The sequence below is a fragment of the Gadus macrocephalus genome, chromosome 13, assembly GCF_031168955.1.
Source record: "Gadus macrocephalus chromosome 13, ASM3116895v1".
Taxonomy (NCBI): Eukaryota; Metazoa; Chordata; class Actinopteri; order Gadiformes; family Gadidae; genus Gadus; species Gadus macrocephalus.
This window is the reverse complement of record NC_082394.1, coordinates 18,394,918-18,405,789: the sequence shown is the minus strand read 5'-3', so window position 1 is coordinate 18,405,789 and position 10,872 is coordinate 18,394,918. Positions and strand designations below refer to the sequence as shown.

At 45.1% G+C, this 10,872-nt stretch overlaps 1 protein-coding gene across 1 annotated transcript in view; it reads left to right on the top strand.

Moving 5' to 3' along the window:
- Positions 1-2,565: 2,565 nt before the first annotated feature.
- LOC132471012 (contactin-3-like) overlaps positions 2,566-10,872 on the top strand; it is a 47,535-nt gene continuing 39,228 nt past the window's right edge. Inside the window, 2 exon segments of the mRNA XM_060069974.1 lie at positions 2,566-3,037; positions 8,449-8,584. Of these exon segments, the coding sequence (XP_059925957.1) occupies positions 8,530-8,584 (55 nt within the window). The 5' untranslated portion in view covers positions 2,566-3,037; positions 8,449-8,529.

Genomic DNA, 10,872 nt, shown 5'->3' with positions numbered 1-10,872 from the left:
TGTCTGTCTGTCTGTCTGTCTGTCTGTCTGTCTGTCTGTCTGTCTGTCTGTCTGTCTGTCTGTCTGTCTGTCTGTCTGTCTGTCTGTCTGTCTGTCTGTCTGTCTGTCTGTCTGTCTGTCTGTCTGTCTGTCTGTCTGTCTGTCTGTCTGTCTGTCTGTCTGTCTGTCTGTCTGTCTGTCTGTCTGTCTGTCTGTCTGTCTGTCTGTCTGTCTGTCTGACAGTCTGTCTGTCTGTCTGTCTGTCTGTCTGTCTGTCTGTCTGTCTGTCTGTCTGTCTGTCTGACAGTCTGTCTGTCTGTCTGTCTGTCTGTCTGTCTGTCTGTCTGTCTGTCTGTCTGTCTGTCTGTCTGTCTGTCTGTCTGTCTGTCTGTCTGTCTGTCTGTCTGACAGTCTGTCTGTCTGTCTGTCTGTCTGTCTGTCTGTCTGTCTGTCTGTCTGTCTGACAGACAGACAGACAGACAGACAGACAGACAGACAGACAGACAGACAGACAGACAGACAGACAGACAGACAGACAGACAGACAGACAGACAGACAGACAGACAATCCATCAAGTCAATTGTTCAATATTGCCAAACTGTTTGAAATCATTTAAAACAAATGACAATTTGAAAAATTTCTTATGGTTTACTCCCTCATTGATGAAGGGGGATAAGAATGACATGCCCTACTCAATGGTTACCAGGCATGCGGGTGGACCTGCGTGGAGATTGGCGTTCTGCAGCCAGCACCTCCTCGCTTCAGGATGCATGCAATAAAAAACCCACAGCATCCACACTCTGGGCTGTACCTGCTATACCTTGGGTTAAGCCTGCACTATGCTGAATTAAGCTTGCCAGGGTGCATACACAGAGTGCAGCATTGCTAGACCTAATTAGAGAGTTTCCATTTCCTCGATTTTGAATATAAAAGTAATATGATCTCAAGCCTTGTATTGCCTGTAGCTACTTTAAATATTGATGTACCCAATCACTTAAATATCAAAAGCAGTCACAAAACTCAAATGTATCAAACAGCATACTTCTATTCAGCCATGCCAAGCTTGACTTTGTTCTGAAGGAGAACAGTTAAGGCCCATTGCCAATCCTCATTTTCCCCTTTCTAAAACACTTCTTCCACAAGTTGGCATCCGATCTGCTTCTGAAGCTTACCCCTCCCTCTCACAGGAGGGAGGGAGAACCGGGGAGTCACACAGGGATTAGTATCCATGAAACATGGTCCACCCACCTTTGTTCAATCAAAACAGTAAGGCCCAATCCCATTTCTACCCCTTCCCCCTTCCCCTTCCCCCTCCCCCTTGTTTTGAAGGGGTAAGGGGAATGGGTAAGTGGAAGGGGTAAGGGGTAGAAATGGGATTGGGCCTTAGGCCTAATCGCATTTCTACCCCTTACCCCTTCCCCTTACCCCTTCAAAACAAGTGGGAGGGGGAAGGGGTAGAAATGGGATTGGGCCTTAGGCCTAATCACATTTTTCCCCATTACCCCTTCCCCCTACCCCTTCAAAACAAGGGGGAGGGGGAAGGGGAAGAAATTGGATTGGGCCTAAGAGAGTCAAAAGAGTAAAACTGACCTCTTCAGTTTTCTTTGAAATATGCCATTAATGAGCAGGTCAGTGTTAGACAGGTCAGGCTCCAGGATGTCTGCTGGTATATGGGGGTTTCGCACCAAGAATGTTTGGACTGGGAGTTGAACAAACAGACTATCCTGCAACCAGAAAGGACAGAGCAGTGAATTTGAACGCCACAGGTGTTCGTCACCGAACTGGCAATGCTCAATGTTGAGGGTGTGACATTTTTGGGGATTCCAATTATTACGTAAGAATAATAAGTACAAAGACAGACAGTAGGCAGGCATAGCAGTAGTCACAGCACATTGAATGGACTATGAGCTCTTCAACAAGGAAAGCAGTGGTGGTCAAGTTCAAAGCTTTTCTTTTTGCTCCCTGATTAATGGACCCAGCTGATCTCATGTGAGTGTGGGTCCTCTGGTTTGCTGTTAATTAGTGAACCCAGATGGTCACCTTCCCCAACACTGGTGGGCTCTTCCCCTTTCTGACCTGGTGTGCTCCACCTCTGGAAGTAAGGTTGTTGAGGCTGCGAGGATGTTGGACAAAATGAGAAAGTGAGTGAGACAAATCTTGAGTGGCATCTGTTCATTGTATTCAAATCAATTATCTATCAGAATGATATAGACATTAAAAGGGTCACTATTTCGAGAAATGTTTTTTCCAAATATAGGGCAACTAATCTACCTTGATCGATTGAATGAGAGGTTTTCCATTAAATTCCGGGGAAAATATGTTTGTTTATTATTACACATTTACACATGTTTATTTGAGAACTGCAGTTCATTTGCGTTTCATATGAACAAGCGTCAGACTGCTAACGTATACCAGTGGTGCAATGTTATTGCTATCATGCGTGTGAAACACGGGAGTATTTCCACTTGTCACCAGTGGGCGCCTCCTCCTCCCCCTCCTCTTCCTCATCCTCCACCTCCTCCTCCCCCCTCCCCCTCCTCCTCCCTCCTCCTCCTCCCCCTCCTCCACACAAAGACTGGAGCCCGGGGATGCGCACACTACGCGGAGCTGAGCTCAGAGGCATCTCTGTCTTTCACTTGGCAGCATCTCAGCGGAGTGCAGCCTCAGCGAGGCTGTGGGTGGATCTGGAACATTACGCTTTAGCGTGGACCACAAACCAACACAGACAAGAGCAGCAAAAACCAAAACAAAAAAAACTGCGATCTGGAGAGTAAAACGTCTTGACCCAACTCATTAATTGATCGGGGGATTTTGGGGGCGAAATTGTGAGGAACCCTTTAGTACGAGTCCAAGGACCAAGAGACGGACTCAGCGCGGTGCGTGTGGTTCAGAAGCGACGTGCAGAACGCACGGGGGTCTGAGGCAGTTTGGCTTCTGAGTTCCATTCAGTAATTAGTGTCTTGAAATAAGCGATCGTTGGGGAGAGCTCTAATGGATTCTGGAATTACTATCAATCACATTTAATGAAGAGGGGCAAAAATCCTGCATTCATAAACAAGTAAGTATACCACACACACACACATACACAAACACACACAGATGCAGACCTAATTGGCAATAAACAGGATTTGCAAAAACATTGAATTATCTTTATCCCTCCCGTTCATTGATTTGATTGGATAAGTGTTTACAGCTCGTGGCTCGTCGATTAAGAAAGGGAAAAATACAAAATCCTAAAACGATGACAAGCCTTGGCTATATGACACCACCAGAGGCTTATTCTATACAAGTCCACACGGGTTCAGAAAATTGTATTGATGACAAGCCTTGGCTATATGACACCACCAGAGGCTTATTCTATACAAGTCCACACGGGTTCAGAAAATTGTATTGAAACGCTATAAGTAGGCTGTATAGGACTTAAATGACATCTGCAACTGGGGTCTTTCGTTCCCCCCCATCCTGCACACACTCCACACGGCGCGCGTCCTCCGCAGCGCTCACACACAGGAGCGCGTCAGTCCGAACATTGACTCGATTCAAGAAATGTCTCTGTAAAAACTGTGTTCATAGTGTAAGCATACACGAAGTGGTCGTTATTTTATTGTTATCTATAACCAATGGGGGTCTAAATAAGAGCATTAGCCTACGATCAAGGTAGGATAACCTTATTCAAAGAAATGCATCGCCTCCTACATGTAGGCTATTATATTAGGAATTAAAAGTAGACCCCCTCTGTTTCTCCAGGCAAGCATGTTTTTTTGTAATTATTTTCAAAGGATCCATAACAACGTAAACACCGCAGCAAACCCTCTTGTATCTTCAAAGTACGCCTATATCCAACTAGTCAGCAGGGATCGGTCTTTCTCCCCTGTATTTATTCATAGATCCTTTGAATACACTTTGAGAGTAACAAAGGCGCCTTGTGCAAATCTCAGATGATGCCATGTGATTAGGGATGCAGAATTACGAGAGCCCCCCCAAACCCCTCTCCACCTGCCGCCCATGTACCTCCGTAGGTCAAGAGACGAGGCTCCCGCGTAGCCACAGAAAGCCTTTTGATCCAATACGGGTAGGGTTTCAATTAGAGTTCATTCGTTGCGGGGCGCTTGTTTCTGCCAGGGTCTGCAGGACCTGCAGTGATCCGCACATTATTAGCTTTAAGGGAGCGCGAGTGCAGAGCAGGCTGCGCCTAGTGTTCCCATCCACATTCATCTAATGCATGGGCAGCCCGAATTGCGAGTCGGTTCTTTTTTTTCCTCTCCTGTCTCCGCTTTAGAAATGCACCGGGGCCCTTGGCCCCGAATTAGCCAGCAGTTTAAGAGACGCGGTTGCCTCTATCACCGGCGGAAGTCACCAGGGGCGTCTGGCTGTTTTCTAGGGATTAAAATCCCTGCATTAAAAATTACACAGCTGGATTATTCCTGCCAGATGTTCCCTGTATCTTTTTTTGTAGGTGTAAAAAAACAACAATCCATTGTTTTTTTTTAAAATAGAATCAAAGGCATTGTAAAGTCGTGTTAAAATGCAGCACTGGATGTCACAATATTGTGATATTTTAAAAAGATCCATGAAGGAGATAATATCCGGCCTTTTAATCCCCCCTCGCCACACGTACACACACATGCACGTACACACACACACACACACACACACACACACACACACACACACACACACACACACACACACACACACACACACACACACACACACACACACACACACACACACACACACACACACAAACACACACACACACACGTACACACACATACAGGTAATTACGATTCTCTAATTAGCCTATTCGCTCATTAGCATATCTTTGGAGAGGAGGAGGGAGGGAAGAGGCGGGGTGGGGGAAGAGGTGGTGGTGTGGGGGTAGGGGGGGAGGCACCCAGAGGAATCCCAAAGAAAACACAAGAAGAATAACGGGATCCAAGATGGAGTGTGATCCGTGGTCTCAGGAGCGTCAGCGCTGCCACGTTTGCTGTGGCCTCAGGAGCTTTGGTCTCCGAAACCAAACTGCAGGTGACACTTAGGGGGGCTTAAGATGCCTTAATTCCCCCATCTAGTGTTTGAGCTGCTGAGGAGGAGACGATGAGGCCTTACTGTGTCACAGATTGTCGGCCCTTATCAGCTCGTATGTGTTCTAGTTGTTGAAACTGCCAAGCTCCATCTGTAGCTGCCTTGGTGATCGGTAGCCCGTGGATGCTTTCACAGCCGTCCAAATGGTGAAAGATCCTTGGAACGTTACTTCAGTCGGTTAGGAGCGGTTTCATCAGGTCGTTGACATAGTGGGTACGATATTGGGTTGGACATTCGTACCGAAAACTTTTAGAATGATTCAGTAACAGCAAGCATAATTTTTTTATCAAACCTAGTTGTTAACTTTGCAATGAAAATGAAAAATGCTTCTTCCCCCCTGAACTGAACAGATGTGAAAGCATTTCATCTATTACAGTCACTATTTTGGTGATGAAGACGATGAGGATGGTGATGATTATGGCAATGAAGATGATTCATTATTATTATCTTAATTATGACTATTCTTCTTTTTATTATTATGATTACGATCCTGTCCACATATCAGTATCATACGTTAGGAGATAGCAGCCTTTGGCTGATCTGCTGGTCCCTTCATGGTCCATAGGGAAAAATTGTGATTTGCTGCAAGCGAACCGAAAGTTGAGTCCGGGATCCTCCACGTTGAGGTGACGTCAACTCCCCCACCACCTCCACGTTGGGAGGACATCAGCACCCTCCCTCCCTCCCTCCCAGTTATCTTGTGGTGCTGGTGCTGGTGGTGGTGTTGGTGGTTGTGGTGGTGGTGGTGGTGGTGGTGGTGTTTGCTTCGACGATGGTGGTGATGGTGGTGTTGGTGGTGGTGGTAGAAGTGGTGTTGGTGGTGGTGGTAGAAGTGGTGTTGGTGGTGGTGGTAGAAGTGGTGTTGGTGGTGGTGGTAGCAGTGGTGTTGGTGGTGGTGGTAGCAGTGGTGTTGGTGGTGGTGATGCTGGCGGTGGCGTTGGATGCTCTCTCTCCTAGCCCAAGGAGTTATCTTAAAGACGACAGGGGAGGCGTCGCTCGGACCACCCATGAATGACGAGAGACAACCTACTCGTCGTGAAGGAGTTGATCCCGTCGTGAAGGAGTTGACCCCGCCGTGAAGGATTTGATCCCGTCGTGAAGGAGTTGATCCCGTCGCGATCACGCCTTGGCTTCTAACAGCCGAACGGGTTTATCCGTCAGAAAGTAACGGTGGTTCTCTCCTGCCCTGTGTTCTGAGCCGGCTGCTCACAGTTCACCGTGTGTGTGATCTGAATACCGAGCCGGAGACACAACATACCGTCAGAGACGTCCTCGCCCAGCGTACTGGCCCCTCTGCTTCCTCACTCTCTTATTAGATGCTTTCGCAATTATTATGCTGCCCATCTTTGGGAGCGGGGGGGGGGGGGGGGAATGAGGTGGTGGGGGAGAGGGGGTTTAACCACCTCTCCTATCAATTACGTGCCAAACAACAGCAGTCTGCTCGCCGAGAAGTCATCTTGTTTTAATGTGTTTAGCCAACGGCTTCCATTAGGCCCTGGCCAATAGGAGCGGCGGCCATGTGTCGCCTCATTACGTACACGATCCTGAGCTCAGATCCCGTGCTCTTCCTTTCTTTTGGAAATAAGTCAATTAAGAAATAAAATAAAGGAAAAGTAATGTGTGTCGTATATAACCGCAAATGCCAAGCATCTGCATGCCAGGTATACCAGGTATGCTTGGAGGGAGCCCCATGGTCTCTCTGTCTCTCTCTATCTCTCTCTCTCTGTCTCTCTGTCTCTCTCTATCTCTCTCTCTGTCTCTCTGTTTTTCTGTCTCTCTCTCTCTGCCTCTCTCACTTTATTATGATATAAAGTACAGTCTTCCACTTTATGCTGCCTAACTTGCAAGCAAAGTCTATTTCCAGCTGTTGTATTTTCTCCTGGGATGGGATGTTCCCGCCTCTATAGAATAGAAAGAGTCAGTTCCCTATAGCACAGACAGCGGACAATGCTTAATGGTGCTCTTGAACTGAAAAATAAAGCTCACATTTTCTATGTAGAGTTGGATCCCGAACCGTGTGATCCAATGTGATAGGATTTCAGAGTGGCAAGGTGCACCCTCCCCCCGTCCTTTGTTTTTTAAAAGACATCAGGAAATCCACTCTGAATCTCACTGGGATCTGCCATGAGAGCAAATGAGGAACAATTACTCCCTGCTACAAGGGCTAAGCAGCAGCATTATGCAAGCACCGACTTGACTTATGCGTTGATTATATCGATAATCAAATCAGTTGATCCCCCCTCTCCACGCAATCACACACACACAAACACATAAACCCACGCACCATCTCCTCGTCCATTTTGAATGACATGTCTAGATGTCATTCAGGTTGCTGTGCAGGCGTTGTTGCCGTTCACTTCCTGTCGACCAGAATTATCATCTGAAAACCGCAAGCGTTTTCCCTCGCGTCATTCTGCACTCTGCTGCAAGAGTGTATGTGTGGGGGGGAACCATTAGTGTAATATCAGGGTCTGTTTCGTAGCTTCTTAAGATAGCACCGAGTTAATCCATACGACGGGGGGGGGGGGGGGGCGAGGGTCGTAGGGATTTGGGGGAGGGATAGATTGCTTAATCCTAAAAGGGGTATCAGTTAGTCTTGTTACTGTGATGTAGGTCAAGGACCCCCTGCTGTGTTATCGATGCTGCAATTAGGGCTCTGCACAGGGTGCTGCTGTAAAGCCCGCATCAGAAAGGTGTTAATGACAATTTAGTTCAAAGGGCGTAGTGAGACAGGCTTTAAACGGGAATTGGACGTGTTTTTTTCCCATTGTTGCAATAAAAGGGATGTTTTCCTGAGATGATTCTGAACGTTTGCCATCATGCCAGTCAAGTGTTCTCTATGTGTTCCAAACAATTAAAACGTTACCTCTAATTGCTTTTCTTCACGGTGAAGGGACTATGAGCTCATACGAGAACAGAGACAGCCAGTTTGCTAACGCTTGGCCACCACACTGCTTCTTGTTGGATGAAGTGGCACTTTTTGTTGCAGAGAGTACAGTACTGGTTCACTGTCTGCCAGCCCCTATTAATAGTCAGACAGGGAGGAGGGGAGAATCTTTTGAGGTCAATCCCGCCTTCACTCTCCGTCTGAAGTGGCAGAATTTAGCGTGTTATGAGGTATAAAAAATGCATTCTGCAAGAAGAATAAACCATTTCTGCAGCTGCCTATAAAAGAGCTGATTTCAATGTGAGGCAGAAAGAGAAGCACGCGTCACATTCTAATGAAGCTACTTTACAGCTACCTTTAGACCAACCTGTCCTCCCGGGGAAATGATGTGTGCAAGTTCGCCGTGCGTAATTGTGTTTTGTTGTTGCATTCATGTCAGGTTTGTTGCACATAATGCAGTATTTTAATTATATGCACAATTACCTTCCTTTCAGATTAAAATCGTCGTATGCAGGAGAGTGTGTTCCATTCACCAGCAGTCGGATGAGAGTCTAATTTGCCCTTGGCAACTAAAGATGAGGTTTCTATGGAAACAAATTGTTCTTCTATCAATCAGCGGCTGCCTTGCAGGTAAGGAGTTTCACCACATATTTGACTTGACGTAACTGCATTTGCTGTTTTATGTTTTTTTATGGCTTGACATCCTTTCCTTACACTGCAGACATATTGCTTACCACATATTGATTCTGGATTAATGTAGGGGTTATTAGCGCCTGTTCAGTGGCTTTATCCTGCAGACCCTGTATGCAAAGGATGCATTCATATAGGCCAGGGTTTAAACCCCAAAAGGAAAGGCATTGCTATCATCCTAATAGAGCCAGCTCCATTCAAATTACATATTTTCTCATAATGGTTTCCCATAATAAAATCACTCCAGACCTGCAGTTTTATAAGGTGTGTAAATCTGGGGGTCAGGTTTTTTTATTCTACGAAAGGAAATGTTTTTTCTACCCTAATAACTGATCCGGGGTTCACAACGGGTCCATTCTGTCAAGATGTCAAACAATCAAACAATGAATGTACAAATAAAGTCTGCAGGGCCAAGAGAGGAACGTTATTCACCCTGATGAAGGAGTGTGAAATTTATTTTCAGTCACTTTGGCATGGTGTCCTTCTCTGGTCTCCTGACAACGTAGCATCGACATTCACTCTGCAGAGTAAGGAACACTTGGGACTCTTCTTCCCTCCCCCGCACCCATTCCTGTTTCCGAAAACCTGAGATTAGTATCAGGATCCCCACGATGAAACCATTAAAGCACAATGGACTGGCCGTTGGTCACTAGCTCTGCCCTTGCGGCCATCAGGGATCTGAATGCTGGCGAGGATGGGCACTGCGCAGTCAAACCATCAAATAAATGACATTGTGAGTGTACAGTGTACGATATTGGAACAGGCCCATGGGGAATCCACACTGTGCCTGCTTCTTAAGTCAGCAGACTTAAGAGCCTTTTTTACTTCCACAGGTCAATTCCTTTCTGTCATGGAGTAGCGTCAGTCACAGTGCGATTGTTTCTTCATTTGATTCGATAGCACTCAGGGACGATAGCTTGTGTTTGACATGTAAAATATTTTCATGTGATTAAAATTGCGCTGTATTCAATTCCAGCGACAACTCTGTTTCCAAAGTATATTTTAATTTCTTATGTGAAAACAAATGTGCTGGATGGTGATTAGGGTCAAAGCAGAGGTTAAAAACAAACCAATCGTTTTGAGTATTTAATGCACAGCGGTAATAAATTAGGATGATATCGACCATGATATAATAGATTCAATCTGGTGCCGTTTCAACATTTTGATTAACTTTAATCTTTGGGGAAGCTTTTTTGGGTGGCAAGGGATAATGTTAAATATTTAAACGCTTGCAGCATCACAGTATTTTTAATAAATATTTTAAAAGATTCATTACATGCATTGATTTCAGGTCAATCAAAAAAAGACATATTTATGGTCATTACTAAATGTTGTGTTAAATATTCAAATGCTAAAACATGCTCTCCTCCACTCAGAATATATATTTTTTTGATGCCTTCTTCTTCTTCTCTATAAACAGGGAAGAAGGAAGCAAAAGAGAGATGACGTACCTCATCATGTCAAATAGCGGAATGTTAGTCTGGGTCTGTTTGTTTTATATTCAGACACCAATAGAGTTGTTGTTGTTGTAAAGCTAAACATTTAGTCTGACGGATGAGATTGTTACTAAGCTGGTCCGTAAGTGTGCACATCAAGCGTACACAAATAGACACACATTTCGATTTTAGCTATGACAATGCAATGATGATATTTCTTAGTGGATAATGTTGCTCAACCCAAACATTGGATAGGTGTTTATTACCTTCTTACCTCTTTCTGAAATATGAGGGGGGTAGGAGACAAGTCACTATTAGCCACAATAAAGCCGCCTCCAGAAAAGGGCAATGAAAGGATTCATGAAATAGTACTTACTCGGATCTGCATCAGGGTGTAAGTCAGCATAACTAACGGTGACAGCAGACAGACGAAGGTGATGAAGGTGATAAGCAAGAATCAGCTGGTTCCAAGACAGAGTATTAACTACAGCTCTCCTTTTTAATGTTTATTATGCTGCATACAGTTTGTTCCTTGCTCACTCCATTATTGTGGATGGACAACTACAGTCCTACAACTTTGTAGATTATTAACGGCAATAAACCTTGATAATTAATGTCACCCTAATGTATCACTGGTCCTTAAGAGTGTCCTCTCATGCCCTAATTTGATTTAGAGCCATATCACATTTTCATTTCCTAATGGGGTCAACAAATAATAAAAATAAGTATATTGCTTCATGCATTCCAGCTTCCTGAAACCATTTGTAATTTGAGCAGTCGGTAGCAATTCAT